This window comes from Saccostrea cucullata, unplaced genomic scaffold (genome assembly GCF_032062105.1).
Source record: "Saccostrea cucullata isolate Sc308-1 unplaced genomic scaffold, CSIRO_AGI_Scuc_v1 ctg382, whole genome shotgun sequence".
NCBI lineage: Eukaryota > Metazoa > Mollusca > Bivalvia > Ostreida > Ostreidae > Saccostrea > Saccostrea cuccullata.
Window position 1 is genome coordinate 865893 of NW_026925758.1, and position 21707 is coordinate 887599.

At 35.2% G+C, this 21707-nt stretch overlaps 2 protein-coding genes across 2 annotated transcripts; one reads left to right on the forward strand and one right to left on the reverse strand.

Annotated features, from left to right (window-relative positions):
- The first annotated feature begins 10539 nt into the window (after positions 1-10539).
- On the forward strand, positions 10540-15443 carry LOC134269739 (uncharacterized). Its single transcript, XM_062751942.1, has 6 exons — positions 10540-11125; positions 11808-11937; positions 12178-12450; positions 14313-14371; positions 14460-14564; positions 14944-15443. Exons 1-6 carry the CDS (start codon positions 10667-10669, stop codon positions 15070-15072), a joined length of 1155 nt encoding a protein of 384 aa, XP_062607926.1. The 5' UTR covers positions 10540-10666; the 3' UTR covers positions 15073-15443.
- A 4533-nt stretch (positions 15444-19976) lies between these two features.
- On the reverse strand, positions 19977-20932 carry LOC134269740 (uncharacterized). Its single transcript, XM_062751944.1, has one exon. It carries the CDS (start codon positions 20787-20789, stop codon positions 19977-19979), a length of 813 nt encoding a protein of 270 aa, XP_062607928.1. The 5' UTR covers positions 20790-20932.
- Positions 20933-21707: the final 775 nt, after the last annotated feature.

Sequence of the window (21707 nt, forward strand, 5' to 3'; positions counted from 1 at the left end):
TATATATAGTGCGTTAAATTACATATATTTGATATCATTGTAGCTTTTATAATTCTTTGATGAAATCCTTTGATACTGATATTTTTAAAAAATGTCTTACAGGAATTAAGCACAAAAAGGGATTTGGGGAGCGTTTGGGGAACATCTGTAACGGTCCCCGTTACAATTAGCACTAGTTATCTATTAGAATTATCTATCAGAATTCTATGTTAGCCAATGAAGGTTGTAATGTGTTTCTCTTTTTCGTGTACTAAGACCTGTCAATGAAGTTTTTTTTTAATGACAAAGCAGCGACGTTTCTAATTTGATAATTATACGAATTGTTCTACCTGTACAGTAAATCTATTCATTACTTTTAAAATACAACTAACAACAATACAGTATTTGGACATAGCAATTACACGTAGCAGCTTTATTGTACAATGTACATTTATGAAAATTCATGATTATATATATGTACTTGTATATCGTAATGTTTGATTGAAGAAAAATATCGATGAAATTAAAAACTTTATTTTCAACGTGTTGTCCTAAATTGGCATTTAAACACTATTTGTCCTTTACTTAGCTTTGTTAACGAGACTAGTTCTATAGAACATGTAGACCCACGTGATTTATCAACCAAATATTTGAACGTTGCAATTCCAAACAAGTATCTTATTATCTTGGACAGACGCAATAAAACAAAGACAACTTTTATTTATGTGTTTTTTATTTATTTGGCGCTTTTGGGCACGGCTGAATAAAATAACAACATATTATTTTGGGCCTCCAAAGCAACGGGTAGGCCCAGCAACAACAACATTTCAGTTCAACAACAACATTTCAGTTCAACAACAACATTTCAGTTCAACAACAACATTTCAGTAACATCAACATATCTGGTGACCTTGACCCTGGGAGATGCAGAGGCCAGGGTCAACAAACATTTCAGTACATCAACATATCAGGTGACCTTGACCCCTGGAGATGCAGAGGCCAAGGTCAAATGATAAAAACTTGCAATGCAAGAATAATATTCACACATCCATGACTCTGGGAGGTGCAGAAGTCCAGGAAGAAAATAAAATAGTTTTGTTTACACTGTCACAAAATTTACATGGTATTCAACTTTGACCCTGTGTGGTGCAGCGGTCCAATAATGAACCCATATTACATCATAGTTCAAGTGATGTATGCCGCTCAGTTCGCAGTCCATCTTCAGAGATGACAGCCGTGCCGAATATGTAGGTACACTGTACATATGACCAGTTGCTATGTAAAACTCAGTTCGCAGTCCATCTTCAGGACTAACAGCCATGCCGAATACGTAGGTATAAATGGCCACTCACTGTGTAACACTCAGAAATGTCAGTTCGCATTCCATCTTCAGAAGTGACAGCCATGCCAAATATGTACGTACATATGAATGTAGGTACATATGACCACTTGCTTTGTAAAACTCAGTTCGCAGTCCATCTTCAGGAGTAACAGCCACGCTGAATACGTAGGTATAAATGGCCACTTGCTTTGTAAAAAAAAACTCAGTTCGCAGTCCATCTTCAGGAGTATCAGCCATGCCGAATATGTACGTACAAATGACCATTTGCTTTGTAAAATTTTTCACTGAAAAGAAAAAAAAACAGAAACCAGCAGTATCTATTCAACAATGTACAATTGTTGGATTAGGGTAGGGAGGGATTTCTTAAATCTACGCTTAGCCATTGTTTTCTCAAATTTGATTAACACCAACCTTGCAACTAGCGTGTAACCGGCAAAGAGAGAGTTTGCAGCATGAGCACCTTTCTTTATATAATTGAAAGTTAGATAACTCGTGCTGAAACAAGGAGAGATAACTGCGCCAAAAAATATTGCGCTGCCAAGATAAAAGCATCTTATTCGCATATGGGCGAGATAGATGCTGTATTATCTTGGACAGACGCAATAAAACAAAGACAACTTTTATTTATGTGTTTTTTATTTATTTGGCGCTTTTGTGCACGGCTGAATAAAATAACAACATATTATTTTGGGCCTCCAAAGCAACGGGTAGGCCCAGCAACAACAACATTTCAGTTCAACAACAACATTTCAGCTCAACAACAACATTTCAGTAACATCAACATATCTGGTGACCTTGACCCTGGGAGATGCAGAGGCCAAGGTCAACAAACATTTCAGTACATCAACATATCAGGTGACCTTGACCCCTGGAGATGCAGAGGTCAAGGTCAAATAATAAAAACTTGCAATGCAAGAATAATATTCACACATCCATGACTCTGGGAGGTGCAGAAGTCCAGGAAGAAAATAAAATAGTTTTGTTTACACTGTCACAAAATTTACATGGTATTCAACTTTGACCCTGTGTGGTGCAGCGGTCCAATAATGAACCCATATTACATCATAGTTCAAGTGATGTATGCCGCTCAGTTCGCCACAAGACCCCAGTCGTATATTCTTGAACAAAGCATATACGAATGGGGGCGCCGCCACTTTACTAGTGGGGGTCCTGAGCGGCCTGAAACAGCCGTGACCCTTCCTCTCCAGATATCAGTCATTATTGTGATGGATAAAACTTACATCCACGCCTAATAATTGGCTTTATATCCCCTGAATTTTTTTTTTTTTTTTTTTTTTTCCTTAACTTGGATAAAGGTCCCCATCCCTTTCAAATAAATTATTGGCATGGTTTTTTAATGTCAGGATAGTGGATTACAGAATCCCCAACTTCACAAACTTTGCTAAAGAAAAATGCATTAAACCCCTTACTAGTATTCTCCATGGCCACATTATATAAAGAACAATGCCAATTAATACGAGCAGAATATGAGACCATATTAAGTGCACAAGAGGAAATTGAAGCTCCTTAATAAATTTCAAGTATTTAAACCTGACATTCTTTAATTTTGTCACTGTTGTTTTCCCTCTATGGATAATTTGAGATGAAATCCCCAATTCCGTACTTGCCCCAGTACGAAAGAAGTGGGATTTGTAGTCCCAAGACTCGAGGTTTAAGACTTAAGGTTTGGCTAAATTCAAAGTAAAATGGTACTTAGTGAAAGGAGATCCGGAAAAATTGACAAAATAATTGACCCCTTGGGTAGGTCTAATTTCTAAAAACCTTTGAAGATTAGTGCAGGGGCAAGTTAAATCCTCTGTGTCATGTATCTGCAAAGTTGTTACCCTTCCATAATTAATTAATGATGTGTCGTCAAATTGAGTTTCTGTATTGGCAACAACTCCATCTGAGGATTCGTCGGAGACTGCATAATTTTTTTTTTTAAAGAAAGTTTTAGTATACAGTAGAAAATGCAGCTGAAAACAATTAATGATACCTCATATGAATTTGTACATACGCAGGGTAAAATTTTAAGAATCTGCTTTAATATGGACCTTTTCAAGGGCAACCTACTGTCAATGCTGTGAGCTGTGCTTTTTTAACGCCTGTAACAACTTTTAAGTATGAACTCTTCTGTTAGGTCTATGTGACCTCATCGTCGCAAACCACGGCCAAAATGTACGCTCCTCTCCCATCTGGCCGTGGTTGAACGAGGAGAGAATTCTTCGTAGCTCATTAAAATATTGACCAATGCGAGTAAAGCATAGTCGGATGATGAACTTTATCGCGACCTTTCAATATCCAATCGCAGTTTGGAAAGTTTTCCTTGTATACTGTTGACGTCAGTTGTTGATTTCGATTGCGATGGAAACAAAACTTTTCACTGACTGAATATGACGTCACAATAGAGAGGCGTAAATATTCAAGATTACGACACTTTTTGTGATCAAGCAGCCACGGGTAGGAGAGAGCTCTATATGTGGACTCCGGACCGTGGCTTGAGACGATGATGTGACCTTGAAGTTTGCAATTATAAAAAACGGAAGCTAAGTTAGGACGAAATGTCGAAAACACAAGGCCTTTAATTGACCAGTGTGCAACAAATCTAACAATCAAATAACAAGGGGGAGTCAAATAGTATTTAATCCTTGTTGCAAGCAGCAGCTGAAGTATGCTCTTACGCCTAATTAATAAGCCTTGCTAGTGTTTTTAGAAAATGCTGCCCCTAACAACTTGTTTAATTTATGCTAGATATGAGGTTCTGGAATTCGATTGGTACAGGTTGTGGTGATGTATGTGGTGCAGTTTGCAAGAAACGGTGCCACTGCTAACGAGAAATGGAATCAGCACTACTGTTATAATTAGTACGGAAGTGAACAGCACGAAAAATTATATTGTTTAAAAGCAGTCTAACACAAATGATCGAATTAATCTCATCACTCTACTGGATTTGAGGACTGTATGTTCAAAACCGTAACCAATGCCTCATTATCAATATAAAACCGTATTTTGAGGACTGTATGTTCAAAACCGTAACCAATGCCTCATTATCAATATAAAACCGTATTCTCCTATTTGCAAGTTGACTACCACATAAACTGACATCCAAAACTACTAGGATAAGATTTAGTGTTGTCATGTCATGCAATATATCTGAAGAACTGTAGTCACCCATTCACGTGGCTAAGGGAAATAGCACCATTGCCCTGAAAGTATGCTCCACAACCCAGATGTGCAGAAACGGCACTATCTGTATACAGATCTAAAATTTAATTTGACGACCAATCACTTTCTTGGAAATAATCTTGACCATTGAATTGTTCTGGGCATATATCTTGCTTCATTTCATTGTTTAACATAGTATGATGGTGAGGCTTAGATACCCCCGGGTTGAATCGTACAATCTCCTCACAAACTTGTAAGAGAAATTGAGCTTCCGCAACAATGACTATAACTGCCGTAGAACTATTAATTAATGTTCCTACAGTATGATACATTTTTCAAGAGGTATTCTGATCAGCATCTGCATTGTTTCATTTTCTAAACCTACAAGACAGTGAGTGGGATAAACCGTTTTGTCATCATTTAAGGGGAACCCACAGTTGAATACAAACCCCTTGCGATGTTTGCATTAATTTAAGAATGACTCGCTTTCTTTATCTGCAAATATGAAATCATCTATGTAAATAATGATCTTTTTTTTTTTTTAATCCAGTGCAAGAATATTTGAAATTCTTAAAAGCTTTGTGTGAGAGAGGGAGATGCCTTGAAGACATTTATCAAAGTAATATATAGACCCTCTACTTTGAATCGTAAAAGGTCAAAATCCCCAGGGAACGTATGTAGAAACCTAAAGCTGATTAAATATCCACTTTCACAAAATATGCACCTTCACCAACCTTGGCCAACATTTTTATTACTATTAAAGGATGTATAATAACTGTGAACTTACTATGGTTTATATAGTGATTTTCACTGCTGTCTGCAGGATATGAAAGGTGCGTTATCAATCGCCACCCAGAGATATCCCTCTTTGGTACCACTCCCACTGGAGATACTCTGAGATTACATATGGGTAACCCCCCCCCCTTAATTCATCTTCTTTGTTATTATTTTATCATTATTCCTGCTTTGTACTGATAAGCTGAAATTAAATTGATATTTTTTATATGTAACATTGGCCTGGAGATATAAAGTCTGAACCCCCGAGAAAAACCCATGCACTCAACAATTTGTTGCTACAGGTTTGTTTGTATAACGATTAGTGTCGGATCATATTTAATATAGGAATTTTAATTGGTATGTTTCCTACGGTCAAATATTTTTAGCCATTTTTCTTGTATTTTTGGATGTGGGACTGAAGTTTTTGTTAGGAGTTTGGTGGAGCTTGATGTCTTGTATATGGATTTCTATATCGTAAACTTATTGTGGTTGCATGGGCTTGGTTCGACCGAATGAGCTCCTAGTATTTTATTTACCTGGGCTCTTTAAAAATTGCATTGTATGACTGTGTCACTGTGCATGCCAACACCACTTGTACAAGTGCGCATGTACTGACACAGATTTGACTGCAGGACCCCTTAAAATTGAAATCAACGCACATTTTGTTTGAGAGCGTTGAGTCTGGAGAAATTCCAGTCGATAACTAGGATTGATGTATAACAACAGTTCTAAATCAACTAAGGCCCAAGAAATAAGGGATCTGTAGATTTCCGAAGACGATACTGCGTGAAATATTCAAACCCCAAGCGAACTGTATGGACAAACTTAGGATATCTATTGCTTTATCTGGATGGGCAGATATGTAAACAGATGCAAACATGAGCATGACATCCGTCAATTTTTTTTAATTGGAAATATTTTTTGAGACATTTTTCTTTGTTACAATTTCTCCTGTGCACTTAGGGTTAGTTTTCATATTTTTTTTTTTTTTAATCAGTACCCCCCCCCCCCCCTCGTTTGAGTGAAAGCAGAGACTGTACTTCTACAAGCTGAAAACCTGTAGACACCAGTTTGAAAGTTGGTGTTATAGTCAGTGATATAAAGTAATATTTTACTGTTTGTAACGAAATATTTATATGCTTACCTTTATTGAATTTTTTTTTTTTTTTTTTTTTTTTTGGTTTTTTTTTTTTTAGTTAAATAAACAGTCATCAGTCACAAAGTAAGTCAGTTACAAAGTAATGAAGCTGAAAAGAGTCAATTAACCATAGATTGCATGAAATAGAGTTATAAAATTATTATCGATTACTTTAAATTTTTTCACTCGGGACAAAGATGGCGGCTAGCACATGGTGATGCAAAAAGACAAATTGAAATGAATCTCATCCTGATCTAAATTTAAACCTTTGTTATCGAGTAGATAAGTAAACAATACGAATTCATAAACAATAGTAACAGCTATTTCTTAAATCTACGCTTAGCCATTGTTTTCTCAAATTTGATTAACACCAACCTTGCAACTAGCGTGTAACCGGCAAAGAGAGAGTTTGCAGCACGAGCACCTTTCTTTATATAATTGAAAGTTAGATAACTCGTGCTGAAACAAGGAGAGATAACTGCGCCAAAAAATATTGCGCTGCCAAGATAAAAGCATCTTATTCGCATATGGGCGAGATAGATGCTATATTATAACACTAATTAGAAAATGATTTTTGTCTTATGCCTTCCTCAAACGAGGAAAATTACGGAAGCGTAAATGGCTCTATACACTTGTTGTGTTATAACTTTGTATATTGTCTTATATTTTATTGATTTATCAACATATAAAGTGTTATACCTCCTTATTTATGTCCATATTTTGAATTGTATTGAGGTGTATTTACATAATAGAAGACAACTTCTTTTGTTCAATAGATCTTATTGCTTTAACTTTTATCGACTGATATATTATACTAATTTTCAAATATCGATCTAAACAAAATATTTATTTATGTCAATATAGTATTGTCGATATGAAGAAATAAATATGAAGTTTTAACAACATAGATATATGAATATTTTCAAGAGAAGTCAGAAAAAGGTGTTTTTGAATTAACTTGGCGGGAGCGTCAATTCTAATTAATCTTCACTTCACTTGGGAAGCATATGTACCATGTATTTGCTATCGTGTACGATTATAGGCTGAAAAAAAATTAAAAAAATATTTGAAAATGGAGATGGATAGACATCAAAAGTTAATTTATATGCATTGTTATAGGAAATTATTATACCCATCATTTTGAATAGGGAATCTGATATATTCTATCATGGTTCACTGCTTATATCTCTTGAGTTCAATGGGGATTGTAAATCGCTAATGAAGCGAAAATAGAAAGTACCTAACACTATTATAAAAGTAACTTATTTACTTTGTAAATATTTGATGTTGTTCCAATCTGTGGTATACATAGGATCTGACTCATGAATGCTAAACTCCACAATCTTGAAACCTCCCACCCACCCCCACTCCCTGCATAAAAATATAATAACACCAGATCTAACTTTTTATTGCTTTAAACAATATGAAATAATTTGTGACTTCAGTCTCTCTGTATAAGCTTAGTCACAAAGTTTAAAGGGGGAAAGTGTAGTGTCAGCCAAAATAAATTGATAACAAGAAAAACACCCTAGGGATTTAATAATCTAACTGCGAGAATTTTCTGAAATTTGAGGACATATCACTGGATCTCTGCTGTACTCAATTTTTGAGTTTTTTTATAGCTGGAAGAAGGGCACAAAGATACTCTTGTCTCCCCCTCTTCAAAGGTGGTGATCGGTGCAATAGCCCACTATAGATTATAACTTTTAATTTGTCTCCATCTCCCTTTTTTAATATACTTTTTAATTTGATTCAGCCTTTAATCGTACATGCTCACATGATACATACATGTAAGCTTTGTTCACTGAATCCCGAGTGAAGTGAAGGTTCATTGGAATTCCCGCCCCCACCAAAATAATTCAAAAACACTTAATTCTGACTTCTTTATATCGCAGATATTCATAAATTAAAAGTGATATAACTATATCTTTATTTTTTCATGTCAAGAATATTATATCGATATGATTAAATATCTTGTTTTAATCAATATCTGAAAATCAATATATTATTTCAGTCGATAAAACTTAAAGCAATAAAATCTATTGAACAAAAGAAGTTGCCTTCTATTATGTTAAGAAATCTTAAAACGATTTAAAATATGTACATAAATAAGGAGGTATAACACTTTATATGTTGATAAGTCGATAAAATATAAGACAATATACAAAGATATAACTTAACAAGTGTAGAGCATTTACGCTTCCGTAGAAAATAGTATGTATTATTAAATCCTCACGATAATTATTTCTACATATATAACTATTATGTTAACATGCAAGTAATCAATCTTGTTCAGAGAATCTAAATTAGATTTTGGTAAACTTACTAACTATGCCAGTATATGACATCATACAAGCAACATGCAACTTAATTATGTTGACATGCGACTCACTTGCGTTAACATGCAAAATACTTCTGTTAACATACAAGATAACCATGTCAACATGCGAGTGTATATTTAAACATACAGGATGTTCATGTTAATATGCAAGATAATAATCTGCATGACAACATGTATATATCGCATGTTGACATCATTAACTGTTGACATTAACTGTACGTGTTGCATGTTAACATAAATACTATAGTTAAGCCCACGTCAACTTGCTTGTATGATGGCATACAATTGCGTTAGTAAGTTTACCAACATCATGAATATTAAAATTAGATTCTCTTAAGACTTTGCTAACTTTCATATCAACATAATAACTGCACATGTTGACGTAAATATGTCGCATGTCTATTTAATAATTACATCCTGAATATTTTTCTCCTTTATTTCTTAAGAAAACCCATTGCGTTAATCACTGCATGAACTACATTAGGCAAGTCACTTGTACATACTTCTTGATCAGTGGCTGTTCCATCAATGAAACGTATAAAGACGTTCGCATCATTAATATAATAATTGATCCGTTTATTTCTACTTTAAATGACTATTTAAACAGATATAAATATAAACAATAAAATGTCTTTCTTTGTTTGTTATTACTTGAATTAACGGTCGCAGCGATTGCAGAAAAAATATACATAACCCGCTTACGTGGTTATCTATCAGAAATCTATGTTAGCCAATGCAGATTGTAATTATCTGTTTCTCTTTTTCGTGTACTAAGACCTGTCACTGAAGATTTTTTTAATGACAAAGCAGCGACCTTTCTAATTTGATAATTATATATCATAATGTTGATAATTATATGAATTGTTTTATTACATGTACAGTAAATCTATTCATTACTTTTATGATACACACAATTAACAACAACTCAGTATTTGGACATATCAATTACACGTAGCAGCTTTATTGTACAATGTACAGTTATGAAAATCCATGATTATATAAATATACTTGTACTTGTATATCGTAATGTTGGATTGAAAAAAAATGTCGATGAAATTAAAAACTTTATTTTCAACTTGTTGTCCTAAATTGGCATTTAAACACTATTTGTCCTTTACTTAGCTTTGTTAACGGAACTAATTCTATAGAACATGTGATTTATCAACCAAATATCTGAGCGTTGCAACACTAATTAGAAAATGATTAATTTTGTCTGATGCGTTTCTCAAACGAAAAAATAGTATTTATTATTAAATCCTCAAGATAATTATTTCCACATATATAACTATCATGTTGACATGTAAGTAACCAACCTTGTTCAGAGAATCTAAATTATATTTTGGTAACTTACTAACTATGCCAGTATACATCGTACAAGCAAGATGCAACATAATTATGTTGACATGAGACTGACTTGTGTCTCAAAAATATGCTATCATAGAAATCCCCAAAAATTAAGGTCAAATTGTATCATAGTTTTGAGTGTCGTGTAAACAAGTTATCTAGTATTATAAACTATTGATAGCATAAGAAAATCACGTGGCGATAAAACAATGAAAGGTACACCTAAAACACCCGCTACATAGTCCATTACGGCGCGGCTGTTACCGATAGATTTAAATGAAACGCATGACAACCTTGCCCTGGATTTCACGGGGTGGAATTTGTCATATCAGACATTCTTCTTCAAAAAGAACAGTAAATCCAGTAAGTATACATTCAAGAACCGCTTTCGTAAAGATTACTCATTAATTAGATTAGTGAATGGTTTTATTTTATTTATCTCTTAATTTTATTATAAATGTTTGCTCTTTCAGAAAATCAATATTATGATTAAGCATGCCTGACCGATTATGATGATATAATGTTACCACGTGGACTGCACCTTCGAGTTCTTTCAGCAGAAGGGAATACAACTTAAATAATGGATTATTCAGTTCTATTGGTATATGAGAATGATGGAACACACATAGTAGACATAGTTAGCAAACACTTAACAGAATATAACACGAAAGTATATACTTCAAAATTATTGCAGATTATTGATCCGCCGGCGTATTGTACAACAGTGCTTATCCTTACACCCGGAATGTTATCGGTTTTAAAGTCTTCGAGTTCACCTGACCTTTCACATCTTCAACACAACAAGAGCAAGTGTGCCTTGTTTGTTCATGAATCTATTAACATTAACAGTGTATCTGTTCAAGAAATACTCCGTAACAATCTTCCCTCCTTTCCAGAATGGATTGTTTACCACTTTGCAAAGAAGGTTCGACCACTCATTCTTCAAATTTTAGAACTAATTGAAATAGAAGAAGAGGATGCCGACCCCGAACTGCACCTTGTATCCAATATCACGCTCTACCCAGACACTGAGTGGGAAGTAAGTATAAATGCTCAAGTATTGAGTAAATTGTTAATCAGTTATGAACTAGAATACCTTTGATTTTATAACTGTTTTGCTTCTCAGATGATTCTGAGACTTCCTGTTTTGATTATTATTTTAACAATAAATGACATCAGAGATAAAAAAGTAATGTGACAAAAATATGAAACAAACAATACAATGTTTTTTGCAGATTATTCTAATGACTACAATTAGATCTTTTAAAATCATCTTCGCTAGCCAAGGGTTTCTGATAGGCTACTATCTTCACGAGGAGAGTAGCATATCAGAAACCCTAAAGGCTAGCGAAGATGTTCTATTTGATAAACTTTGTAAGGGATGTGATGTAAAAAGTGAAAATGACGAACAATGATCGATGTCATTTTATCAACAATACAAATATGTAATGTGGACACCAGCCCCTGGAAATTCACTGGCCCCTGGATCAGGTGCCCAGGAAGAATAACCATCCCTATCGACCGGTCACACCCGGCATGCAAAAAATATCTTTTTTAATTTCTTTCCTATAATTTCAAAGATTAATTTGTTTAGTCACTAATATGGCATATAATAAAAAGTTTATACAAGTAAAAGAAATTCAATTTGTTTTATTTGAAAATAAATTACCCTTATTGTCATTTTTTCGAGCCAGTCGGAAATCTACGAATTTTAATTTTAGGAGAACCAAAGAGTGTTCATTTCTTTTAACTCCACGAGAGAAAAAGAGGATAAAGTAGAAGTAGAAATAAACAGTAATCTGATTCAAACCACGTGGGTCAATCCTCATACCTCAACATTCACAGTTACTGGTAGGTACATATAGTATTTCATAAAACTGTAAGATTTCGGCTTTTAATTTTAAAGTTGATTATAAATTAATAAAATTTTATGAGCTGCATACATGAAGTAACTACATGATATTAATCATAATATTAATTATATTTCTTTTCAGGATTGAAGAAAAATATTATTAAAATAGCGGATCATCTGATATTTTGTTTTATAGAAACATCATATTGTATCTATAATTACACTCCAACTTTCTTCAGACAGTTGTGGCTGTGGTAAGCGGGCGGTGACGGTATGTGTGAACGAGATTCCAGTAGGTACAGCTCAGGTGTTTATCAAAGACAAGAACCAAACTCTTGTAGAAGAAATAAACGATGTGACGTCACCTCTTCATTACCTGAAAGAAATCCTGAATAGCATACAGGACCAGGAGGAGATGATTTATTCAATAACGACGGAATCTCTGATACTTGAAGGAACAAAAAAGTTACTGAAAACATTGCATAAAAAGTCGCAAGAATGTGATAAAAAGGGTAGGATAGGTTGATGATTAATATCCATTTTTTCCTTTAGTTTTTAGCTCACCTGAGCTGAAACCTCAAGTGAGCTTTTCTGGTCACATTTTATCCGGCGTCCGTCTGTCTGTCTGTCCATCTGTCTGTCTGTCTGTAAACTTTTCACATTTTCGACTTCTTCTCAAGAACCGCTGGGCCAATTTCAACCAAACTTGCCACAAAGTATCCTTTGGTGTAGGGGATTCAAGTTTATTCAAATGAAGGGCCACGCCCTCATTCAAGGGGAGATAATTGGGAATTGATGAAAATTTGGTGGCATATTTTAAAAATCTTCTTCTGTGCCAGGAAAGATGAAACTTATGGGGAAACATCCTCAGGTAGTGAAGATTCAAGTTTGTTCAAATCATTACCCCCGGGGGTAGGGCGGGGCCAAAATGGCCGACCTAAGTTTTACATAGAAATATATAGGAAAATTCTTTAAAAATCTTCTTCTCAAGAATGACAAGGCCATAATTCATTATATTTATATGGAAGCATGCTCAGGTAGTGTAGATTCAAGTTTGTTCAAATCATGACCCCCGGGGGTAGGGCGGGGCCAAAATGGCCGACCAAAGTTTTACATAGAAATATATAGGAAAATTCTTTAAAAATTTTCTTCCCAAGAATGACAAAGCCATAATTCATCATATTTATATGGAAGCATGCTCAGGTAGTGTAGATTCATATTTGTTCAAATCATGACCCCCGGGGGTAGGGCGGGGCCAAAATGGCCGAAGTTTTACATAGAAATATATAGGAAAATTCTTTAAAAATCTTCTTCCCAAGAATGACAAAGCCATAATTCATCATATTTATTTGGAAGCATGCTCAGGTAGTGTAGATTCAAGTTTGTTCAAATCATGACCCCCGGGGGTAGGGCGGGGCCAAAATGGCCGACCAAAGATTTGCATAGAAATATATAGGAATATTCTTTAAAAAATCTCCTTCTCAAGAATGACAAAGCCATAATTCATCATATTTATATGAAAGCATACTCAGGTAGTGTAGATTCATATTTGTTCAAATCATGACCCCCGGGGGTAGGGCGGGGCCAAAATGGCCGACCAAAGATTTACATAGAAATATATAGGAATATTCTTTAAAAAATCTCCTTCTCAAGAATGACAAAGCCATAATTCATCATATTTATATGTAAGCATACTCAGGTAGTGTAGATTCATATTTGTTCAAATCATGACCCCCGGGGGTAGGGCGGGGCCAAAATGGCCGACCAAAGTTTTACATAGAAATATATAGGAAAATTCTTTAAACATCTTCTTCCCAAGAATGACAAAGCCATAATTCATCATATTTATAATTGGAAGCATGCTCAAGTAATGTTGATTCAAATTTGTTCAAATCAAATTTGACCCCCGGGGGTAGGTCGGGGCCAAAATGGCCGACCAAAGTTTTTAAATATATTTATAGGAAAATTCTTTAAAAATCATTTTCTAAAAAATAGCAAATGATAATCCATGATTGGTCATGGGACTACTTTTGGATTTAAACTTTACAATAAAAAGCCATTTTCTACTTTTTCCTACCTTAGTGCTCAGGTGAGCGATGTGGCCCATGGGCCTCTTGTAAATAATAAAACTGCATACAATAAAAACAATACATGTAGTATCTTGAAAAGAATTTTTCGTTATTACATTGGTCGGCCATTTTGGCCCCGACCTACCCCCGGGGGTCAATTCGTAGATTAATACAGAATATATTTATCAAAATTGATTTACATAATATAAAATTAAGCAATTTGCTTTAATAATAAATATATATTATATGTTTAACCATCCTTATCATAGAGAATCTCTTAACGTATATTTTTCTACTGCATGCAGAAAACCCAAATACTGGATGTAAACAAACCCCAGAGGAACATACCATTATTTCTCCAGAGGTATGAAACGCAAATAACACATATGATAATGTATTCTATTGAACATGTATAATTTTGTATGTAGAGCTAACTTCCTTCCATTTTATAGAACGCTGACGTTGTCAGATTGAGGCCAACCAGAGAGACCATCAGGAATAGAAGACTTCTGTCAAGTAAACATCTCTTTATTTGCATTCGTCTTCTCAATGACAATGTTTAGAAATACATATATTTATACTTAAAGTATTCACGTTGATGCTGTCAATTCGGCCGTGAAAAATAATAAATTTAATTTTCAATCACATTTATAATACATAGGTAATATTCAAGATGACAATGACAGAGAATCTTATATTGAACAACTGGCAGTAAGTAAAAAATAATCATATTAGATCAAAGTTATTCTACTGGTAAATCAATGTTCATGATAATTAACCGCTTTACTCCTATGATAAGTGTATGTATACGTGTATTATTCGAAATCACACCCCTCAATTTAAACCATTTACACAAGATTTAGAATGAGAAATAGCATCACGCTTCTTTTTTTCTAAAACAATATATTAACTTTAGGGTCACATTTGTTCTTGCAGCGCCAGTCTCAGCGGATATCTCTTGCCCAACAAAAGTTAAGTTTGGAAGAAGAGTTGCCCTCCATAAAACATGATGATGAGCTTCTGAAATCCCTACCATCCGACTTCTTTGACTCTATTCAGAAGTAGCCTAAGGTGGTCTCTTAGATGGGTATTCTTCACAAACAAGAGGTTCCAGTGCTCTATAACAGTTGCGGGGACGTCTGTGGATCGGTGGATTATTCTCAATGCATTAATACATATTCCGGTGAAGAAAAAAAGCTGCAATATCAGTTGGAAATGAATATTCTTTGAGTAAATGGAACCAAGTCTCGACGTACTTATGATGAGTTCACTATTGTTATTGGCTATCTCAGTTCAATGTGCACGTCTTCCTCCTGAACTAAACCCTCATGATGTGCAGTTTTCAAATCTCCATTAACATCCCCATTGCATATTGTCGTTGAAAACTTAAAATAATATATAAATATTAATAAAAATAAAACTTAATGATACCTCGAGGTTACTGATTTGTTTTAAATTTTAAAATCCAAATTGTTTCCAAAATGATACCCTAGTTTAAAGAAAGTATTGTAATTTACATTCTTCAATAACGGAGTGAACCGAATCAGGCTACTGAAAGATAAGTTGATATTACAGAGATATCTACAATCTCGTTTGAAATTCCACATTCCCTAAAAGTTCTACAGTTGATTTACGACCTTGTCTGCAGATATGATATGCCATTTGCAAGTATTTTAGCTGAGATGTTTCATAAAAAAATATTGTTTTATATTAAATTTGACTATAGAATGTGCGTTCCGTCTATATACCTAATCGAAACATATATTTAAGGCTGAGGAAAGGTAAACGTTCAAGAACGTTGCTCCTTTCATGCACCCAAAACTAATCCCACCTCTGTAATTTCCGTGGTTAGCCCTGGATACATTTTGAATGGCGTGAAGTGAAATATATGGAGATAGGTAACATTATTCAAAAGTCCATTCAAGTATTATGACTTAGGAGCAGAGCAAACACAGACCTCGAAAACATCAGAGGCGGGATAAGGTATCATATGGATGAGTGAGCATCCCCTGTCGACCAGGAAACCCCCAGTGCGCTCCTTTTCATGATCGGGGTTTATCAGAAAAATCCGCCGACAATTCAGTTTGTATATTATGACCTAACAATTTGTAAGAAAAACGTCAATCAGCATTTAACTTCATGATTGATTGCATTTGCTGACAAGGTCACTGTATCGACCATAGACAAGGCTGTAACTACCATTGAGGCAAGTGAGGCAAATGCCTCACTAAATTTTTAGAGTTTTTTGAAAAGTGAAAAAGTTTTACATTTTACTTATGTGTGTCTTCGTGCTAAATTAATATTTTCAACTTTTATTTCCATTTCTGTAAATCGTTCATCGAACCAGGTGCCTCATTTTCATTTACATCGCATGTAAAACTTAATTCAAAATGTTTATTTTGCAAATTATTCGTTTATTTAACACCCCTTCTAAGAATTTTTCATTCATATTGAAACACTTGCCGATGGAGGGCTGCAAGTTTTAAATCTGTACTGGGCTTTCGGGATCAGTGAAGATGATTGAACAGTGAGAGATCTTTTTGTGCCATCACTTACTGTGACATAGGACCTCGGTTTTTACGGTCTCATCCGAAGAACCTGTCTCTACATCCCGCCGTTGGATACGAACCCGTGATGTAAGGATCAATTCCTTAGTCTGCGACTTTAGAGCATACGCTATAACCACTGCGCCATGCGGGCGACAATTCAAAACGTAAAAACTTTTATTTTCTAAATCGTTAAATATTTTATTTTCTAATACCCAGGTTTCAGGACCTCCCTCCCCTGGGAAACCTCAATCACTGGTCATGAGATACACGTACTACCCTTGCCCCGTCTGAGACTAGGAATGCCCAGCACCCTTGCCTCACTAAAAAATTGAGCCTAGTTACGGCCTTGATAGAACTTACGAAATGACGACTTTCAACGAAATCGTTGATTTTTTTGTTTCATCAACTTGATTTTCAGTAATTTTTTTCGTTTTAAATATTATTTATACATGTACGTACAGAATACTCTTGTATATCAAATTGACTGGCTATTATATTGATGCATAAAAAAGATAAGTTGGCGTCTGAAAAGTTAAAGTCATCAGGTTTTTCATAAAGCTTCGTCATTACCATTGGCGTCATTGGTAATAAATGCGCACCGTTATTAGTAGACGACTTCTTGCTGGGCTTATATGAAGCAGTATTTGTCCAAAAATCTTATTGGTGAAAAGAAAACATTTGTTGTGACCTTCAACTCGACATTTAGATATACCGACAATGTATTGTCAATTAATGGTTATTTTCATTTTTATTCAGATACGATATATCCCGGTGAGTTTGAAATTAAAGATACCATGAAGTTTGACACATCTCTTTCTTATTAAGCTATTTTACTTGAAAAAGATGCTAATGGTGATCTAACAAACGAGCTGTGTGAAAAAAGTTATGAATTTAACTTTTCAATCGTAAACTTCCCTTACTTATGCAGTTGTTCGATTTTCAAAGTGAGGTAAGTAATTGAAAAACAAGTTGCATAAGCAAGAATATCAGCACTATCGTTTATATAATGTCATCATTTCATAAGTTCTGTGGTCGATACAATGACCTTTTCTGCAAACACAATTTATCATTAAGTCAAATGCTGACTGATGTTTTTCATACAAATTGTTAGGCCATTGCATTTACATGTACCAACCGATTTTGTCGAGAATTTTTCTCGCTATTTTCCCGATCATGACAAAGAGCACACGGCGGGTGTGACCGGTCAGTAGGGAATGATCACTCCTCCATGGCATCCGATCCCATCTCTAATATTTTGTAGGTCCTTGTTTGCTCTGCTCTATTAATTTTGTATTTTTTAATGGAGTTTTGAGCTTGGAAATTGTTTGTTTCATTCTTCTAAAATATTAAGATATGAAACAGATGTGTCAGACTCTGCGATATCCTACGTTTTAAGCTCACTGGGATACATCATGTCGACATTTGAATGGAATAACTTCATGTATTTTTAATTGATAGTACGTCGTCGATGTATTTAAAAGTTGAGTTGAAGGCTACAGCAAGTGTTTTCTTTTTCTCATGTATGCTTTTGAATAAATTCTGCTTCATATCATTTAAAAATAATAAAGGAGCATTGAAATAAATCAAGCCAAGCATAATGAAATAATGTTTTACTTAACCATAGGGACCAGGAACATACTTTACTTAATTTACGTGATCACTATATTTACAAACATGCGTAATCAGAGATTATAGAGCATTTTCTTTTGAGCTCACCTCAACGAATCCCGTCTTTAAGTAAGGCAGAGTACCACAACAAATTAACATTCTAGAAGTTTACGTCCCAAAATGCAAAAATTATGCAATTTTGATCTTTATGGCTGGCAGTTACTTGGTAATAGACCAAAAAACTTAAAACTAGTCGCCTATCAAGAAAATGCAAATAAATCCAGCATCTACAGTAAATTTAAGAGTGTTCATCCCTTAAATTGTGCGTCATCAATGCAAGTTTGGTTAATATATAAGCCTTATAATTTCTTGGAAATAGACCTGCACCAATAACTTTTACCTGGTCCATTATCTGGAGAATGTATGTTGGATCCAACATCCGAAGCAAGTCTATTAGTGTGCATCCTTAGATGTATCATTCTTACAAGTTTGCTCAATGTAGGGCATGCGTATACTTGCTTCAGAATGAACATGCACCAAAACCAAAACCTGTTCGCTCATCCGTAAAATGTAAGTCAGATTTAGCATTCGAAGTAAGCCCATTAGTGTGCTTCTGTAGAAGTTTCATCCATGCAAGTTTGGTCAACATAGGGCTCATAGTTACTTGAACATTGGACCTGAATAAAAACTTTTCCACTCATCAAAAAAATGTAGTTCATATTTAGCATTCGAAGCAGGCCTAGTAGTGTGTATACTTAGATGTATCATCCATGCGAGTTCGTTCATCATAGAGCTCACAGTGATTAAGGAATGAGAAATTCACCAAAGACCAACTTGTTCACGCATCTGGAAAATGTAGGTCAGATCCAGCATCCGAAGCAAGCCTGGTTAGTGTGCATCCTCATTCCTCAGATGTATCATCCATGCAATCTCGTCATCATAGGGCTCATAGGGTTACTTAAACAATAAAATGCTTTCTTTTTTTGTTATTACTGGAATTAACGGAAGCAGCTGTTGCAGAAAAAATATATAACCCGCGTAAGCGGGTTATGTATATTTTTTCTACAATTGCTGCGACCGTTAATTCAAGAGTAATAACAAACACAGGAAGACATTTTATTGTTTATATTTATATTTAAAATAGGATTAAAAAGGTTAATTATTGTATTAATGATGCGAACGTCTTTATACCTTTCAAATATGGCACAGCCACTGATCAAGAAATCTGTACAGGCGACATGCCTAATGTAGTTCATGCAGTGATTAACGCAATGGGTTTTCTTAAGAAATAAAGGAGAAAATATTCAGCGGATGTAAATATTTAGAAATGAATTTGCACCAAAACATTAACCTGTTCATCCATCCAGAAAATATAGATGAGATCCAGCATCTGAAGCAAGCCTGGTAATATGCATCCTTAGATGTACCATCCATGGAAGTTTGGTCAACCTTGCCATTTCTCTGTTGAAATTACAGCATCTGAAACCTAGCCTGGTACAATGAAACACAATAGAAGCATCTTCGATGCATGTCTTATCCATGTAGGACATAGAATTACTTTTAAGGAAATTAAAGACTCACCATGAACCTTAACCTGCAGCTAGGACACCGAGGGTACTTGTATCACATAAGCTCCCCCAAATTCGTTGAGGTGAGCTAAAATGAAACCGTTTTATCTTACATGGGGACAAAATACCTTGCCTCCAGTGGAATAAAGAAGTATTAACATTTATGAGGCTTAAGCCGTATATTTAGATGACGAAATTCCCTTGTTATGCTTTGGATTTCTATTTAAAATGACTGTACATGTAATTAACTTACATCACTTTTTCTGGCTATAACGTCTTTTTTGTCTTTGGTTGGTAAACATACTTCTTTGTTATTCTGTTCCACGAGAACACTCTCAGATGAACAATCAGTATCGCTTAGAACACCACATCCCTGACTTTCCTCTACACGAGTACTCTGCGTTGTATTATCCTGTCTGTCCGTAGTACTAACACCGGACGCCTTATTCTCCTCCTGAAGTTTACCCTCCTTAGCACCGTCATTATCACTCGCAATACTTCCTTGAATACTAGTATCAACAGTAAGCTGACTCTCTTCTGTATCGCCATTATTAGACACAATACTGCGTTTATGATTATCTTCCGTGAGGTTATTTTCAGCTACACTTTCACTACTATCTACATTTTTAAAATCTACTCCATTCACCTTTTCACACGTGGCAGATTCATTAGCATTATTTGATTCGTGCTTTATCGTCACACTATCATCGTTCGTATCATCACCAGTCTGTGTGACTTTGTCATCGTACATCCTCCACACCTGATCCGTTTGAACCATCTCTGACGTAGTGTTCACAATCGTTTGAACCATTTCTGACGTAGTGTTCACCGTTGTCTGGGTCCCTTTATTATCACGTCCAAGGTAAATATGTTTATCAAGGTTCATCCATATTCCACTGCGTTCACTAGAGCACCGTCTGCGACGTGCCGCCTTTATGACGTCGAACGTTTGAGAAGTTCGACCCGACACCTCCCGCTCGTCCAGAGCAAAATTGTCAAACCCCTGGACATCATCATTCCAAATGTCAGTCTTTTGTTTGCAGAACAAACAACCCATGATAACTTTCTAGTTCCGAAAACGATCGCCATTTGATGGATTCATTGCTGTCCATGCAACTGAGGTTAAAACATCAACATACTGCGCCGAGCAGTTATTTTTCAATGACATTTTTTCTGTTCGGACAAACAAGGGTATTATTAAAAGCAGGGTAGCAAACCAAATCCGCTTAAGAGAGACGGAAATAATCACCAAAACATATTTGTGTTATTTAATCTCATACATGAACAGGTATGGTCACACGACATGGGTCCGATTGTGGAATTAAGGAAATACGTTTATCTTCCAATTCGTTCATTGTGATTCAAGGTATGAGAAGGATGGGGTAATTTGATGTAAAGGAGAATTTGTTAATCGTATGAGAAAGAAAATATGCATAGAAGCCGGAAAAAATGCATATATGAGTAACATATTGAAAATTTTTACTCTCCCCACTGAATATATTTTTCCATGTTAAATGTTGCCAAAAATATTGCGTCAAAAAATTCATGGCTCTGCATACAGTCTTTGGGTTAAATTGTAAGTTTTTGTTTTACAAGTGGAACCTTAATGCGTTTTAAATATGTCTTGATGGAATTCGAACTGAGACAACCTGTACCGTCATAATCATTTTACATAAAATGGACCCCAAAGAGCCTCCCCGCGCAGTGTTGAATCTGACACTAAATGAACATGGACTTCATGCAGTCTGCAGAATGAAAATGAAATTTCAAGGAATGATGAATTGCGCGATGTTTTGAACCGTTAGGCTGTTATTTAATGGCACATAACCTCCTTATACTTTTTTGTGAACGCAGTGGATGTTCCTCCTGTCTATTACCTTGGATATTGTGCTCAATAGATTCGTGTTCGGATGGTCATGGGTTCGAGTACCGGGCGGCCACGACTGACCTAAGTCGATAACAAATTGGAAGCAAC